The sequence below is a fragment of the Vipera berus genome (assembly GCF_964194415.1).
Source record: "Vipera berus genome assembly, chromosome: 1".
In the NCBI taxonomy this organism is placed as follows: domain Eukaryota; kingdom Metazoa; phylum Chordata; class Lepidosauria; order Squamata; family Viperidae; genus Vipera; species Vipera berus.
Window position 1 is genome coordinate 17,711,120 of NC_138202.1, and position 18,330 is coordinate 17,729,449.

At 44.2% G+C, this 18,330-nt stretch overlaps 1 protein-coding gene across 4 annotated transcripts in view; it reads left to right on the forward strand.

The window, feature by feature from the left end:
• MAST3 (microtubule associated serine/threonine kinase 3) overlaps window positions 1-18,330 on the forward strand; it is a 72,762-nt gene that overhangs the window by 12,035 nt on the left and 42,397 nt on the right. For all 4 annotated transcript variants that reach the window (XR_014024462.1, XR_014024463.1, XR_014024464.1 and 1 more), the window contains exons 3-4: window positions 14,285-14,373; window positions 17,986-18,058. Coding sequence is in view for 1 of the 4 variants with exons in the window: in XM_081312599.1 (XP_081168725.1) it covers window positions 14,285-14,373; window positions 17,986-18,058 (162 nt within the window). In the remaining 3 variants the exon portion in view is untranslated. The remainder of the gene's footprint in view (window positions 1-14,284; window positions 14,374-17,985; window positions 18,059-18,330) is intronic.

An 18,330-nucleotide genomic window follows, 5' to 3' on the forward strand; every position in this document is an offset into this window, starting at 1 on the left:
GAATACACAAGCTTTCAGCAAAGAGAGGACAATTAGGCTGTAGCCAAATATTTCACAAGGAACAGCTGGTTGTGGCAGTGAAAACTGACTGCCTTGCTGTTTTTCATCCTGTAGTGCACGGGTGTCAAACTTGATTGCATCACATGACGTATCATGACGTATCGTGACATTTTTTGCCTTTGCGGAGCCAGGGTGGGTGTAGCCTGTACATGATGCATCCGGCCTGTGGGCTGCCAGTTTGATACCCCTGCTGTAGTGCTTTGGAAATAATTCTGAAAAAGTACTTTGAAGTATGTGAAGTGCAATTGTAGCCTCTGTCTCTAACTCTTTAAAGCAGCTGCATCTTTCCCTAAAATTGCTTGGCCATCTCTGCAACTGTCCTGTGCTCCCAGGAAAAGAACTGTCTACTTTACAATCCCAGACAGGTATTGTGCTTGTGCTCCAAAATGACTTTAGGGATTTGAATCTGGATACTATACAACCCAAACATACAGCACTTAGAGAAGAGCGATGGCCAAATCTTTTTGTAAGAAGAGGTTCAGTTGACTGCTGGCACCATATGCTGCTGAAAGAAAGCATCAAAAGGCAAAATGCCTGAGACAACTATCTTGCTGTTTTTAATCAGGAAATTAGAGCAAACCATTCCCACTTGTCTATGTTTGTCTTCCTTGAAATAATGGTGGTGCCAAACTTCTCAAAGGAAGCCAAATCACGTTGCATCCAAATTCAAACCACAAGAAGGAAATGACAGCAAATGCATTACATTCCAACTGGATTTACATATCATCCTGCCAACTCATAATTTGGTTTATTTGCTTCTGGCTTAATGCGTTATGTGAGCCCAGCTGTTGTGGTTTACAAACGCCTCAGACCCTCTTTTCCAATTCCTTATTTGTACTCTGTTGACTATAGTTTGCCAAAAAAACAGCAGCATGGTTTCCCAACCATTTTCAGGCTGGAAAATATATCAAAATTGCACTCTAACCCTGCAGTTTGTTTAACATACTTAAATCAACAATGAAAATTTTTTGTCCCCTCCAGAGGGGAAAAAAATAGAAAGATTGGCCTCATCTCTGTATGGAAATTTTTAACCTATGTACTTGACTTCAATACTGAACATTTATAGTCCTCACATTCAAATGAACTACAGATACTCTCGATCTACAACTATAATTGGGACCAGAACTTCTGTTGCTAGGCAAGGCAGTGGTTAAGTGAGTCATGACCGATTTTCTGACCTTTTTTTTTTTTACCATGGTTGTCAAGTGAATTAATGTAGCTGTTAAGTGAATCACACATTCATTAAGTAAATCTCATTTCCCCCATTGACTTTGCTTGTTGGAAACAGCTGGAAAGGTCTCAAATGACGATCATATGACTCAGGGACACTGCAACTGTTGTAAATACACAACAGTTGCCTGCTGCCTGAATTTTGATCACGGGACCATGAGAATGCTGCAATAGTCGTAAATGCGAGGATCTATAGTAAGTCACTTTTTTTAGTGCCATTTTGAATAGTTGCTCAAATGAATGATCGTTAAGTCAAGGACTACCTGTATTAGGAATAGTCTGTATTAAGACAAGGTTGCACACCCCTTTTCATGTTCAATAATCCCAGTCAATTGTAGTTCGGTTAAAAAAAACCAACATGGCTTAGCATAATGTGTAGTCTGTCAACTTTCATTCCCATCCCCACAAAAGAAGGAAAACTAAACCAGGTGTAGGAGATGACGAGGCTGAGCCCGAGGGAGGGTTCAAACGCACTGACGAGATTCAAGGTCCAGCCCACCTTGAACTCCTTTGACTCTTATCTACCACCAATTTGCTTGGACTGTTAGTAGCTCAGATTCTTTTAGAGAGATTAAGCTTGCAATAAATCTTTCTACCCATTTGAACTGACTGGATCTTCTGATTTCCCTGATCTTCACAAAATGTAAGGGAGCTGACCCAAGGTTCAAGTCAAATATATATATATATATATATATATATATATATATATATATATATATATATATATATATATATATATATATATATATATATATATATATATATATACATATATATTCCTTGATAAGATTAAAAATACGAATCCCAGGCATGTTAAAATTAACAAACAAATGAACACTGGGATAGAATTAAAAACTAAAACAGTTTTTATTGCTGAAAAATCAAGCTTTGATATATATGTGTGTGTGTGTGTGTGTATGTATATATATATGTTAAATGTTTGGTCCCAGACACGGGACAAATCTTATTTCCTGTTTCAGCCTAGCCCAAGGCCATCTACAGGCAATAGCCACAGCAGTGGCAGCTCATATTTGTGTAAATTTTTTGGCTTGCTAACAAAGAATAAAGGGAGACCGATATGATCATTTCAAACTTATTTGTTCTCATCAGTCAGCCATACCCTTCTGAGATTTGAACCTGGGCTGACTGCGTCTTAAGCAGTTGTTTTAACCCCTAGGCCACAGGCTCTCTCTTTGTTAGCTGAGAAGCAAGGGAGATATGTGTTAAATGTTTGTTAAGCATTCAGAATACACTTGCTTGGTCCCAGACATACATATGTGTGTGTGTGTGTGTGTGTGTATACATACATACACACACACACACATACACACACATACACACACATATAAAGTATTTGTTAAGTATTTTAGAATACCTTGCCAGGCCCAAATATGGGCCAAACCTTATTGCCTGTATCAGCCTAACCTAAGGCCATCCACAAGCTGTAGTCGCAACTGTGACAACTCATTATTTGTGTAATTTTTTTTTGATTGCTAACAAAGAATTAAAGGGAGACTGATATGGCCATTTCAAACTCATTTGTTCTCATCAGTCAGCCATACCCTTCTGAGATTCGAACCTGGGCCAGCTGCACATTAGGCAGTTGTTTTAACCTCTAAGCCACAGGCTCTTTCTCGCTTTGCTAGCTTGTGGATGGCCTTAGGTTAGGCTGATACAGGCAATAAGGTTTGGCCCGTATTTGGGCCTGGCAAGGTATTCTAAAATACTTAACAAATACTTAACACGTATCTCCCTTGCCTCTCAGCTAGCAAAGCGAGAAAGAGCCTGTGGCTTAGAGGTTAAAACAACTGCCTAATGTGCAACCGGCCCAGGTTCGAATCTCAGAAGGGTATGGCTGACTGATGAGAACAAATGAGTTTGAAATGGCCATATCAGTCTCCCTTTAATTCTTTGTTAGCAATCACACACACACACACACACACCTCACTGGTGACTCACCGAAGGTGTGGATGGTGCACAATGAATGGTAAATCCACATATTAAAAATTATATAAAATTGCATTAACAGCAAATATTATATAAATAGAATTACATCTGAAAAGGAACCGAGGAAAAATTATAGTAGTAGTTTAGGAGATTACGGAAGTTCCTTTGATTTCTTCTTTAGCTTATGTCAGTATGGAGTGCTGACATTTTCATAAAAAAAAATATTAAAAAGCCAGCTTGTTCCTGGCCACCAAATCCACCACCAGCTAGTAGCTAAGGAAAGAAATCTAAAGGGAAGAAGCTGGCTGAAGAACCTCCTGAGACCACTGAGGAGGTTTCATCAGCCTTGGCCAGGAAACGAAGACTGACATTTTACTAAAGTAAGGAGATGATTCAACTCCAGTTGGTCCTGTGGCATTTTTGTCAAACCAACCTGTTCTGTTATGTAGCAGCTGTGAAGGGGATAGCAACCACCTGGGCTGCAGGCTCCTTTTTGCATAGTGCTGGTGTTCTGAAAGGCAACCTCGTTGCCATGATCAAGAGAGAGAGAGTAAGAGGAAGTCCACAGGGTGACACATGATTTCGTGCATTGTCATCCCCAGCCCAGCCAAGACAGCCCCTGCTGTGGAGAGAGACAGAGAGCCTTCATCCACTTCCAGCTACCTGTTTGCTATCTCTTTTGACCCTCTGCTGTTGCCCTTGGCTGCTGACCCTCAAGCTGAGAGGGTTAAATCTTTGCCTGTTTGGTGGCTGTTGCGCACAGCAAGGCAGACAGGATGGGAAGGGATACTGGCCTGGATTCAGATTGGATGGATTGGATCCATCCAAGCTGAAATCCCATTTCCCCCTGCTGAGGTGTAAGTTTCTGGAGGACATTAGTTTCTTAAATTTTAGCAAATGCCACTGGCACACTGAAGTATATTGCCAACTTATTTCTTTTCCTTTCACAGCCCCTAAGCTTTCCCATCTTAATAATAATAATAATAATAATAATAATAATAATAATAATAATAATAATAATAATAATAATAATAATAATAATAAGAAGAAGAAGAAGAAGAAGAAGTATTTATTTATTTATTTATTTATTTTATTTTAATTCCATTTATATCCCGCCCTTCTCCGAAGACTCAGGGCGGCTTACAAGCTTAGCAGTAGCCTTCATTCTATGTATATGCCTGCTTATTAGGGCTTTCACACACACACCCCCAAGTGGCATTATTACAAAGTCAGCTTAATTGCCCCCAACAATCTGGGTCCTCATTTTACCTACCTCAGAAGGATGGAAGGCTGAGTCAACCTTGAGCCTGGTGGGATGCGAACCTGCACTAATTGCAGGCAGCTGATGTTACTTAAGGAGGCATTAGCCCACTGCTCCACCAAGGCTCTATAGTAGTAGTAGTAGTAGTTGGAAGGGACCTTGGAGGTAATCTAGTCCAACCCCCTGCTCAGGCAGGAAACTCTATACCATTTCAGACAAATGGCTGTCCAGTCTCTTCTTAAAAACTTCCAGTGTTGGAGCATTCATCACTTCTGGAGGCAGGTTGTTCCACTGGTTAATTGTTCTAACTGTCTGGAAGTTTCTCCTTAGTTCTAGGTTGCTTCTCTCCTTGACTAGTTTCCATCTATTGCTTCTTGTCTTGCTTTCAGGTGCTTTGGAGAATAGCTTGACTCCCTCTTCTTTGTGGTAGCCCCTGAGATATTGGAACACTGCTATCATGTCACCCCTAGTCCTTCTCTTCATTAAACTACACATACCCAATTCCAGCAACCGTTCCCTATGTTTTAGCCTCCAGTCCCCCAATCATGTTTGTTGTTCTTCTCTGTACCCTTTCTAGAATCTCAACATCTTTTTTACATCGTGGTGACCAAAAGTGGATGCAGTATTCCAGGTGTGGCCTTACCAAGGCATTGTAAAGTGGTATTAGTACTTCACTTGATCTTGATTCTATCCCTTTGTTAATGCAGCCTAGCACTGTGTTGGCTTTTTTGGCAGCTGCAGCACACTGCTGGCTTATTTTTTAAATGATTGTCCACTAGGACTCCGAGATCCCTCTCACAGTTACTACTATTGAGCAAGGTACCACCTATACTATACCTGTGCATTTGATTTTTCCTGCCTAAATGTAGAACCTTACTTTTTTCACCATTGAATTTCATTTTGTTAACAAAACAGAATGGCTACAGGTTTGTCCTCTGTTCTTGCTGATGTAATTTTCCTGCATGTAGTCCTTGACTTAAGACTTTCATGGAGCCTGTCGCAAGTTAAGGTGCTCATGTGACCCGATCTGATTTTATCCTTTTTTGCAGTTGCCATTAAGTAAACACCACAGTTGTTAAGTGAACGCTGTAGTTATTAAGTGAATGTGACGGTCATTAAGCAAATCAATATATTCCTAAACCATGCAAAAAAAACAGAAATTAGCAAAAATGTTGTGAATCAGTTACTTGACTGCAAAATGCTGCAAATGGCTGTAAAGGTGAGCCAGTTGCCAAGTTGCTGAAATGTGATCATGTGACTGCAGGGGTGTGTGCAGCTGTTGGAACTGGGTTATAAGTAGCTTGGTGTGTGTGTGGGGGGGTGTCCATTGCAACATTGAATGGTCACTAAGTGGCCAGTCATAAGTTGAAGAAAACCAGTTTTACTCTCCATTATTTGGTTTGCATTTTTCTTCAGTGTTTTTATCAGTCAATTTTAGTCTTGAATTGGATGGACAGTGGAAAGAGGTCAGACACAACCTAACTGCACACAACTTGCAATTACAAGTACAAGTTCATGATGTGATCATAGTGTTGGCTTAAATAGCTTCAAAAGGAATTGGATCAATAAACAAGAAAGGAGATATCTATTTGTGGCTGTTAGCAATGATGAATAATTGGAATTGAGTAATTGGAATATCCTAGTTCAAAGTATGTCTGTCTGACAAATAATGGAGGGCCAGTGCAATAAAAGGGACTTTGGATTAGCATATCTAATGGGTTTATGTAAGAAGGAGCATGTTATTATTCTCTCCTATTCTGTAAACTAATCCATGTCTGTGTCAATAGCCTGTTTTGTCAGATGTTGGTGTGTTTTCAGCCAGCTGTAAATAAACACTTGCAAGAATATTGAGGTGGGACCTACACTTTACCATACTGAGAATCTTCATTGTTGGGTCAAATTTCCTCAGGACTATCTTAAATAGGAGATGATTATTGAAGATACTAAAGCTTGCAGTACTGATGAGATGATCAGACCTGTTCAAACCTGTTCAAAATGAGCAGAGGGCTACAGCAACTCTCTTAAAAAAAAGTATAATGATTGCGATGTTTCTAGTTTGGATCTTAGGTAAGGGGAGATAAAGATTAAATAATGCATGGCCTGGAATATGGGATTAATTGAGCATTTTTGCCTACATCTCATATTAAGATCATCCACTACATTGAATGGTAGATTTGGGACTCCTAACGGGATCTGTTTCTTTGCACAAAATAGAATTAAAGTGTAGAACCCTCTGCCATATTGCCAAAGGGTATCCATTTAAATGACTAGACTAGACAAATTAATCCAGCAGGGTGGTCTGTATGGCAATTAGTTTTGATAGCTGCTTCTTGGCAAGCTGCATTCCTAGAATACCAACTGCCAGGGAGCAACAGTGGGAGAGGGCCCTTACATCTGGCTGGCCTTTAGGTGACCCCCAAATGCTGGAGGCCCAAGCCTGATCAGACAGGACACTTTGTATGTTTCCTTGCCCAGGGATCCTTGAATTTAAAGTTTAGTTTAGCTGCAGAAGCATGCTACAGGATTTCAGGCCATTCACATTCCACCCTCGTGTGGAGGAGGGGCAAATTCCTCAGTTAAGGGCTGAGGGACGTTAATTAAATTCACCACGGAAGATACAAGCTTCTAGCTCTCATAAACGAGGAGGAGATTCATTCTAGCATCAAAAGGAAACCGTGCAGTGGCCACATCCCCTCTCTTCCCCCCCGCCCCCCGCCAAGGAGCCCCATGCTTTTAAGCCTTTCCGTTGAGTCCAAGTTAACCCTTCTTTCAAATGGCCCTGCTGGGAGAAGAGGGGCCAGGAGAAAGAAAGGAGGGAAATTGAGCTTTGCAAAGATCGAAAGGGGGCGCTGCAGAATCCCTCCGCCTGCAAGACGGGCGGGCCTCGGAGACTTGCGGTGGCGGCGAAGAGAAACCGGTGGGCTGCTTGCTGGCCGGTAGTTTTCCCATTGACTGGGAGTGAATTGGCCCGGGGCGCGATGTCCGATCTGAGCTGCTGGGAAACTTTGGCGGGCACCCTCTTCCGGCGCTCCAAGAGGTAGGTAGGGAGAGAAAGGGAAGGAGGGAAACGCGCGCAACAATAGCGTTGGTATTTCTTTCCCCCCCCTCCCGCCACACACACACACACACACACACACACACACACACACACACACACACACACACAGAGAGAGAGAGCAAAGCTTTTGCTTTCCGCGCGCAATTACGCATCGAGCGGAGCTGTCTCGGGAGAGGGAAGCAGCCAGACTTTGCAGGACAGTTGTTGTGCGAAGGGGCGGGGGGGGGGGTTGGTTTAAGGGCAGGGGTCTTCAAACTTGGCTCTTTTATGACTTGTGGACTTCAACTCCCAGAATTCCTCAGCCAGCCAAGCTGGCTGAGGAATTCTGGGAGTTGAAGTCCACAAGTCATAAAAGGGCCAAGTTTGAAGACCCCTGGTTTAGGGACTGGGGAGCAACATATTAAGCCAGGCTGGTTTGGGTGGGTGTGGGTGGGGGAAAGCCTTTTCGATCCGCGCCGCTCTTTGGAGAGTTGCCGGGGCAACTTTTCTCTTTCACGGGAGGACTGGTCAGGAGAGGAACTTCTCTTCCTCCCCTCCCCCCCGTCCCGCATCTTTTGTTGTTGGGGATGTCCAGATTAGGACATGAGTTGCAGACCATATTCAGCGGCTGTGATGCAGGCGTGCCTTGGTGTGAATGGCTGGTCCCAGTCCGGGCCATTTGAGGTCACTTGATCTCATTTGGATATCAGGCAGTGAAAGGAGCCAAGAGATTTAGGATAGAAATCGGGCAATCTGCCTTGTTCCCAATCCTGACTGAACTTTGACCGCCCTGCTCTCAGTAGATTTTGGTACCATCCACCAGAGTATCTTTCTGACCAGTTCTGCGGATTGGGAGTTGGAAGCACTCTTTTGCATTGATTCTCCTCTTTCCTCCCTGGCAGTCACTGCAGGCTAAGTTGTGGGGGGGGGGGTGAGCAGTGTGGACTACCTCAGGGCTCCAATCACTTGCAGCTGCTCATCTAGGCGAAACTGCTGGGTGAGGTCATTTAACAATATAGAGTGTGGTACCATCAATGAGCCCCTGATACTTAGTTGTCTCCAACCTTGCCCAAGCAGGTGATACTGCTGCAACGTGGACCCAATGCCTACAGCAGGGGTCTTCAAACTTGGCCCTTTTATGACTTGTGGACTTCAACTCCCAGAATTCCTGGAAGTTGAAGTCCACAGGTCATAAAAGGGCCAAGTTTGCAGTGGATGGGGAGGAACCAGTACTTGTCAACCCCTCAGGTTTTTGGTCCCCCCCCCTCAAGATCTAGTGATTTGTTATCTCTGACTTGCAATGGCCAGCACTACCCTAGCCGGATTGATGCACAATCTGATGACTCTCCTGGACTTGCAGCTTCAGCTCAAGGAGGCGGGGGGGGGGGAGGCAGCCATGGTGGTGGTTTACATATCTGTCTTGCATGCCAAGAGATCTTGTTCATGATCAATCATGCCTTGGTCACTTCCTGCCTAGAGTACTACAATAGACCCTAGATGGGGCTGCTCTTGAAGACCACCTGGAAATTATAACTAGTTCAGAATGCGGCATAGCATGCAGTGTTGGGTGGCCCTTGCTTCACCCATATTACACTGCTGTTTGTGAACTACACTGGTTCCCAGTTGCAATTCAGGGTGCTGTTTTTCACCTTTAAAGTCTGACGTGGCATGGGATAAGATGATCTTTGGAACTATCTTTCCCTGTCTGCCTATCACGTAAGGCTGAAAATTATGGGTGATTCCAGTTTTCCCCCCCTTAAATGTTGCCATCTACCAGAACCTAGGAAACCTGCCTCTTCTTCCACAATTCGGCAGGCCCCAACCCTTTTAACTTTCGGCAGGCCCCAACCCTTTTAACTTTCTGGAAGATCCTAAAGATCTTTTCCAAACATTGGTATCCTGGTGAGGGCTATTGGAAGCATCAGAGAAGGGTATGTGAGGTGCCAAGTTTCTTTCTTTTATTGCTTTTATTGTTTATTGGTTTTATTGCAGCCATATAAGTTATTAAATAAATAAATGAGGTGGGGCTGTGTGTGTACAAGATATGGCTATTTTCAATACGGTCAACCTGCCAGATCCTTCCTGGATGCCTCCAAGAGAGGCATTATAGCCATACCTACTCAGAGCACCCATTTTAGTACAGTAGTACTTCTGAACCTGGTACATTCATAGCTTTCAGGATCAAAATTTATGTGAATGCTATTTGTCTTAAGTCTTTGGAAGACCTTTAAGACCCATATGGATTCAGGCTTTAAAAAGTTCTGTTCTTCTCAATGCCTTTTCAGCTGCCTCTTAGAACTGTCCAAAAATTGGGCAAAAAGGAGATAGGTCTCCTACAGTAGCATCCTAGTTGCTGAAACTCAGGGATAGAGTGCTTCTAAATATGGAGGTTCTGTGATTTAATTTATCCTTTCAAAGCTATCTGTGGAGTAACTGCATTTCATGGCAGTGAATTGTGCTGCTTGTGGGCAGCGAATTCCATAAATGAATGTTGTGCTGTCTATTCTGAATTGTTTGTCTGTCAGTCTTAAGGTATTATACAGGTAGTCCTTGACTTATGATCGGGTGCTTAGCAACTATTACAACATACCTGAACAAAGGAGTTACAACCCAGTTCTGAAGTTTCAATAGTCCTCCACCCCATTGTCATGTGACCCCACTTTGGGCACTAAGCAACAAGGCCACATTTTTGGCTGTTTGCAGCTTCATGTGGTCATGTGACTGAATTATATGATGGTTTTGCTAAAAACTGGAAGTTACTTTGATACAATGGTTTTACTTAATGACTGCTGCATTTGTCTTATGCTGGGTTCACTTAATGACCACTGCAAAAAAGGTCGTAAACTTGAGTGGGTTACATGACCATTTTGCAACCATCACAATATTCCACTGCAGTGGGCAGATGTCAGGGACTACCTGGCAAATGGAAATAAAATCAGGGATGACTTTATCCATATGATGCATTACTGACTAGGCATCACATGTCTTCTTTTGCTAAACAAAAAAAATGCAAACGCTTTTATATTTTTTTGAGGTCATTTCACTGCTTTAATGGTCTAATGCAGGGGTAGGCAACCTTGGCTCTTTTATGTCTCGTGGACTTCAACTCCCAGAATTCCTGAGCCAGCATGGCTGGCTCAGGAATTCTGGGAGTTGAAGTCCACAAGTCATAAAAGAGCCAAGGTTGCCTACCCCTGGTCTAGTGTCTATACTTTTTTCTTCTTCTCAGGGATATTATATTTTATAATGTTTTATTTCTGCACCCCTATTGTTCATATTAAAGGGACGCGGTGGCTCAGTGGGTTAGGACGCTGAGCTTGTCAATCTGAAGGTCGGCAGTTTGGCGGGTCGAATCCCGAGTGCCGCGTAACAGAGTGAGCGCCTGTTACTCGTCCCAGCTTCTGCCAACCTAGCAGTTCGAAAGCACATAAAAATGCAAGTAGAAAAATAGGGACCACTATGGTGGGAAGGTAACAGCGTTCCGTGCGCCTTTGGCGTCTAGTCATGCCGGCCACATGACCACAGAGATGTCCTCGGACAAGCGCTGGCTCTTCGGCTTTGAAACGGAGATGAGCACCGGCCCCTAGAGTCGGAAACGACTAGCACGCATGTGCGGGGGAACCTTTACCTTTACCTATTGTTCATATCCTTTTCAGTGGAATAGCATCTTTAATAACCACCATGTTTGGAATCATGTCTTTGTGATTAAGGAGGTAGCAACATGCAGGAGGAAAAGTCACCACTTCCTGTTGTTGAAATGTGCTTTTGGGCAGCAAACGTCAGTTCTGGAGAGGGTGGGCAGCTAAGCAGTCTTTTATAAAGCAACCTCAATTCTGCTTGATCTTCCCTCTCAGCTTCACACACACACACACACACACACACACACACACACACACACACACACACACCCTTGTATCTGAAAATGTTCTTCCCATCTGCAACGTCATCAGTAATCTTCATATCTGTAATCGTCTCTGCGAGATCTGCCAGTTCCTGTTATGTAATTGGTTTAGATGTATCTACATTTCACAAGGGCAGAGCTTGAATGTGGCCAATTTCCAGTGCCCGCTGTCAATTTTGCAATGCTGTTTGATTCAGTCCTGAGTTGTTGAGTGATTCCTTCAAGGTTTGGTGTGTGCTTTTCTCTGGACTGACTTAGTGAGCCCAGGTCAGTGTGTGACACAGAAATGATGGATTTTCCCTCCCTAAAATTGCTTTACGGCTGTGGAATGCTGCTCATTGTGGCCCTCAGTATTTAAAGTCATCCTTCCTAGAGCTAATGAAAGGGGTTTGTGCAGAAAAAGCCCACTTCTATCAAATTGGTGCAGGGATCACAGATGCAGTGCAGAGGGCAGGCAGACCGGAAACTTGCCTTGGTGTGCTTAGACCAGTATAATCTGGTCTGATTAGCAACAGCTCTGGCAATTCAGCCAGAAAGATTTTTTTACCAGCTGGGCTGGCTTTTAAACATGGACAATGATGAAAATTAAAAACAGCCAAGCTCAGAGAGCACCAAGGACTGCACAGTTCAACCTTGAGCTACAAATATTATCTGCTATTGATGAGAATTAAACCCATAGTTTTTAAAACTCAGATCATTTTCTAGCATGTCTTGTATTTTCAGTTATAACTCCCATTATCCTTTCCCCCCCATCTATCTGTATCTCATGTTTGAACTGTCTCCCCTTTGAAATACTGCAGTGGGCTCTCCATGGGGCTACTCTTGAAAAATATCTGGAAGGTTTAGCTAATAACAGAATGTGGCCGTGCAGGCAATCTTCAGCATGTAACAGCTTTGCTGTGCGAGCTGCATTGGGTGCCAGTTTGCGTCTGGGTTCAATTCAAGATATTGATATTGTAACGTCCATTACATTGGTCCATCCCACTTGGCCAGACAGGAATGATATGTCCAGAACTCAGACTGGTGGGGTCAAGGAACAGGGTCTTCTCTGCCATTGCCTCTGCTCTGTGAAGCATTTCCCCCCCTCCCCGAGGTGAAACAAGCCCCCACTGTCCTGGCCTTCTGGAAGGGGGTTAAAGCTTGGCTCTGTGGGGTTGTTTGGGGAGCACAGAGGAGCATGCAGTCGGGAGACTGGTTAGTGCCTTGAACACTACCTTTTAATGAATTTTTAACATTGTTTATAATAATCCTTCCCTTTTTAAATCAACAAAATGTAGTTTGATAGGACAGGAGGTTGAGCAAGGTTGAGGGACAGTTTCTTCTTATAAAGTATGTCTAACTAGCTTCTGGGTAAATCTTATCTTCCTATGGCATGCACTCTGTCACATTTTTACTGTAATCATGAATCAAAATGGGAAGCTAATTTCATAGACACAGAGACTGATGAGTAAGGATGAGTAGGCCTGTATGTATTGTGTGAATTGTGTGTAATATTTTCACAGTATTGACCCAAGTACCTACAGTATGTCATTTAGCCATGTTTAGTTCTTTAGCATGTAGACACATGTCTATATGCTAAAGACCTAAATGTGGCTAAATGACATGCTATACTTGGGCCAATACTGTGAAAATAATGGTCCTCTTCTAAAGGAAACGGGTCATGGCTGTCCAGAAACAAGCTAGATTTCATTTAAGAATCATCCAATTAACTAGCAATAATGGGATTGCCCCCTGATCGATTAAAATCATTATAACAATAGTATGATTCCTTCCCGTGTATTTTCCTCCTATCAATATATTTACTTGATAGCTAATTTTTTTTTTTGGGGGGGGGGAGAAAGGTTTTATAGTTATTTTAAATAAAAATAACTAAACCAGTGTTTCTCCAATCAGGCAACTTTAAGATGCGTGGACTTCAGGGGTTTCTTAGGATTTTAAAAAAAGTTAAGATGGTGGCCACAACTGCACAATTAAAAGCCGCCTCCTTTTACTCCTACATGGTTTAATCGCCTCATCTCTGCATTTTGTTGTTGCTTTACTTTCCCATGATGCCTCTGTTTCCTTTTTTCTTCTGGCTATTACACTCACTGCTGGATGGGCGATACATTCCACATCCAGCTGTGACAGCCTCTATTTACCTCTCTCCCGATGCCCAGCCAATGTCCAGTTGCTGATCCAGGTCAGCAAATCAGCTCTGTTCCGTCTTGTTTCCTCCTGGCTGTGCACTCCTAACTTCCTTATTCCCTCATCCTGCCAAACAGCCGTGAAAAGGGATCCCAGGTCATTGTGAATTGTGCCTAGGGCAACAGTGAATCACTTCCTTTCTCAAGTTCAGTGGCTGATGCCTCTGACTGTGACTTTCCATTCCATTCCTGGGGGAAAACGTTTGGCTGATATGTAAGTCCTGGAGGCAGATGTGCTGTCTGCCACTGGTTCCGGGCAATGGCCTGCGTCCGCACACTTCCCATTTAGTTTTCTTTCAACAAATGGAACAGAGACTTACTTCCACCCTGGTGCCAGGATCGTAATTTTTTTATGGAATTCGCTGGAAAAGTGGCTGTTGCATTGGAGTATTTTATCAGTTTGCATATCGTTATGACCATGGCCTTTATATCATTGTTTTTTTTCAACCTCAGCAACGTTAAGATGTGTGGACTCCCAGAATTCCCCAGCCTGCATGCCTTTAAATTTTCCTTCCATTTTCCATTAGCCTTGGAAATTATGAATATACCATTGACCCCCATAATATTCTGAATTTCTCCTACCCCGGGTGCCCAGAATTCTGGGTGATACTTGTTGCCCATGAAACCTTGTCCCTCGCGTAATATCTGTTTCTCTGCTTTTGCAGCTGTCGAAGTAGCAACAGGAAGAGCTTAGTGGTTGGGACTCCTTCGCCTACCCTCTCACGTCCTTTGTCACCCCTCTCTGTGCCAACAGGTAAGAACATGCCAAATTAGGAAAGCTTTCATTTTGGGGTGAGGACGGACATCCTCAACAAGACATGGGAAACGGTAGGCTGGACTTAGGTCTCTGGTGACAAATATCTTGGTACTGCATTCTAAATTGTGGGAAGAGAATCCTAGTGAAATAGTCTCTTGTATTATTTTAAATATGATGGCCATCATCATGTAGCCTGGGGCCAGGTTATTTGAAGGACCATCTTTTCCCTGTTTATATCTACCCAACCACCAGAGGCGGGAGAGGTCCATCTAGTGTAGGGCTTTTCAACCTTTTCACCCCTTGTACCTCTTTTAGGATATGGCAATATCCAAGTACCACTAGTCACCTAGCAAGGTGTCAAAAACTTGATGACCCCCCCAAAAAAGGAAAAAAGTGATGAAGTACAGGTAGTCTTCGACTTACAACAGTTCGCTTGGTGACTGTTCGAAGTTACAGTGGCACTGGAAAAAAAGTGCCCCCCAAGCCATAGCTGAGCAAGACACCTACCTGCCTGCCCGGCGGTGCCCTTCCTCCTGTCCGAGGTTTTCATTGTTGTGAGCATTTCTGTTCAGGATTGGCAGCAGGGGTGGGGTGGAGTGGGGGGTGTTTGGTTTTTATTCCCCCCATCTGCTGGGTGGTTGCAGCAGGTTTTGGTCACTTCACATGACCCTGGGACACTGTGACTGTCATAAATATGAGTCAGTTGCCAAACAACTGAATGTAAATCACAAGACCCTGGAGATGCTGCAACATTCCAGCTGATCGGCGCTTCTTCTGGGCGCTTCTAGCTGGAGCCTAGTGCTGATCCTGGCACTTCCACTGAGCCTTGACAGCCCCGAAGAAGTGCTGATCCTGGCGCTTCCGCTGAACCCTGACAGCCCTGCAGCTCCAGCCGTCTCTCGCTCAGGCTTGTGTGGTGCTGCCATTCCCCTCCCCCACTACCACTTTTCTAGGATGGTCACGTACCACCTGCCAGGTGCCAATGTACCACAAGTGGTACCCGTACCACTGGTTAAAAAGCCTTGATCTAGTACAGCCAAGAAGAAGGGCCTTCTCCATAGTGGCTCTGTCCCTGTGGAACATCATCCTGGCAGAAATAAAATTGGCCCCCACTTTGACACTCTTTTGAAAGACTTGGAAGACATGGTTTTGCCAGCGGGCCTGGATATCTCAGGATGATATGGAGCCCCCTGAGTAGTTGATTTGTTTGTTGTCACCAGGGGGTTAGAGGTTTATTGGGTTCTGTACTGGGGTTTTATTTCTATAAGCCACCTGGAGTCACCATGAGTGGGTTGGGCTGACATAAATGTTCTTAATTAATGGATTTTCAATGTGATGCTTGATTCTTCTGCTTCATTCTGAATGATGGATGTTTTATTGAGTGAGAAAATTAATATATGTGTGTATCCAGTAGGATCAGAGACTAACCACTTTTTTGTTCATTTACTTACTAGCAGTTTTATGCCACTCCTCCCAATGTTTCATTAGAAATAGAATAGAATAGAATAGAATAGAATAGAATAGAATAGAATAGAATAGAATAGAATAGAATAGAATAGAATAGAATAGAATAGAATAGAATTCCAGAATCAGAATAGAGCTGGAAGGGACCTTGGAGGTCTTCTAGTCCAGCCCTGCTCAAACAGGAGAACTTATACTATCTCAGACAAGTGACTGTAGCCTCTTTTTAAAAACCTCCAGTGATGGAGTGCCCATGATTTCTGGTTCATTGTCCTCACTGTTAGGAAGTTTCTCCTTAATTCCAGGTTGCTTCTCTCTTTGATCAGTTTCCAACCATTGTTTCTTGTCCTACCCTCTGGTGCTTTGGAGAATAATTTGACTCCCTCTTGTTTGTGGCAGCCCCTCAAATATTGGAATACTGCTATCATGTCACCCGTTTCTACTTTTCTTTAGACTAGCCAAACCAAAGTCCTGCAGCCGTTCTTCATATGTTTTAGTCTCCAGGCCTTTGATCATTTTAGTTGCTCTTCTCTGAACTTTTTCCAAAGTCTCGACATCTTTTTTGTAGTATGGTGACCAAAATTGGCTGCAGTATTCCAGGTGTGGTCTTACTGGGGTTTTACAAAGCGGTACTAATACTTTACATTATCTTGATTCTATGCCTCTGTTTATACAACCCAGGATTGTATTAGCTTTTTGGCTGTTGTTGCACATTGCTGCTCCATAGTAAAGAGATCGTCCACTAGGACTCCAAGGTCCCTCTCACAGTTACTGTTTTTGAGCCAGGTCTCTCCCAATCTGTGCTCATAGTGGCATATATAGAAAAAGAACCTGAGAAGATTAATATAGCAAAATAATATTTAATAATATAATAGCACTGAGCAACATAGGTAGATACCAACATCTAACATCCCCCATATGCTCTTTCCTAGAGCCATGTTTTTACTTTTTTTGTGGACACTCATTAAAGAGTCTCCATAACAAAGTGTTCTTTATCAAGAATGTTCTCCTACACCAGGGCAAGCTGTTCCACAATAGAGGTGGCCACGGTGAGAAGACCCAAGACAGGCTCTCTGTAGATGGAAATCTCATGGGATGGAACCTTCACATAACCTCTCTCTAAGATCTACCTCAGTGGTGGCGAACCTATGGCACACTCAGAGCCCTCTTTGTGGGCACGTGTGCCATGCCCCGGAGATGGCAGCTGTCCCTCTTCAACCAGCCGTCTGAGGTCCCATGTGGCCAGATGCATCCTGGCACGGCTGGTTTCCCTCCCCCCCGTCCCATCCTCCTGGCCTCGCATGCTGTCCTTTTCCCAGGCACAACCCACTGCATCGCCTCCTCAGCTGTCGGCCAGCTGTCCAGCTCAGAGGTGGCTTGTCTGAACTGATAGCGGTGGGCAACGGAGCCCCAGAGTGCACCGGTCGAGGAGCCGGCAGGCTGTGGCAGCTGACAGACACCGTCGGCCCCCATACGCTCGCTGGCCTCTGTGTGCGGGGACCGATGGTGTCAGGCAGCAGCTGCCCCTGCCTTGCCTTGCCCCACGACAATGGTACCCCCGCCCTGCCTCGCCTCGCCTCACCCCGCAGGCCGAGCCTCCTGCCCACTGCCCCTCCTGCCAGGGACCTCCTGGATCTCCCCCAAATCTGCGCGGCCCCCACAGGCATCCCTCCCCATGAGCAACATCAAAGTGACCACACCCACCTTGGCCACACCCACCCAGTCTGCCATGACCACCATAGCCACGCCCACCCAGTGGGCCACGCCCACCCGGCACCCAGCAATAAATAAGTGGCTTTTGGGTTGCAGTTTGGGCACTCGGTCTCTAAAAGATTCACCATCACTGATCTACCTGATTGGCATATTCACATTGGGAGTAGGCAGTCTCAGAGATAACCAGGCCTTGAGCTATGTAGGAGTTTCGAATGGAAACCAGCACTTGAACTGCTTAAGGAAGCTGACCGGTAGTCAGTGCATTTCCTAGAATAGAAGATTTTGATTTTAAAGCACCCATTCCTACCCAAGTTTAAGCTTTTGGGTGCTGTTCAAGCTCTCTTGGTTTCTTCAAAAAGATTCTTTTGAATCTTTTAACGAAAGTCCTTTTTTTTTTGTCCTCCCTCTCTTCAATCCCCTCCTCTCTCTCTGCAGCCAGTAGCAGTCCAGCTGATAGTCCTCGCAACTTCTCCACTGGTGCCTCTGCCAGCTTTCCATTTGCTCGCAGGTAAGAGGCCACAGTTCTTAGGTGACCCCATCTGGTGGTTCACCTTGGCTGAGCTTGTGAAAAGAATCGAGAGAATCTGCTGTAAGGGACCACAGAAGCTGCTTGGGACCAGGGAAGGAGAAGGATGGAAGGAAGTGTAATCTAGGCTGAAAAAAGATTTCAAGGTTTGGCAGTGGGGTGGGGGTGGGGGAGAAATCAGTAGCGATTCTACCAATAAAACACTAGGTCCTCACAAATTGGAAAAGTTGAGTCATTTTACTTACTCCTGCTTT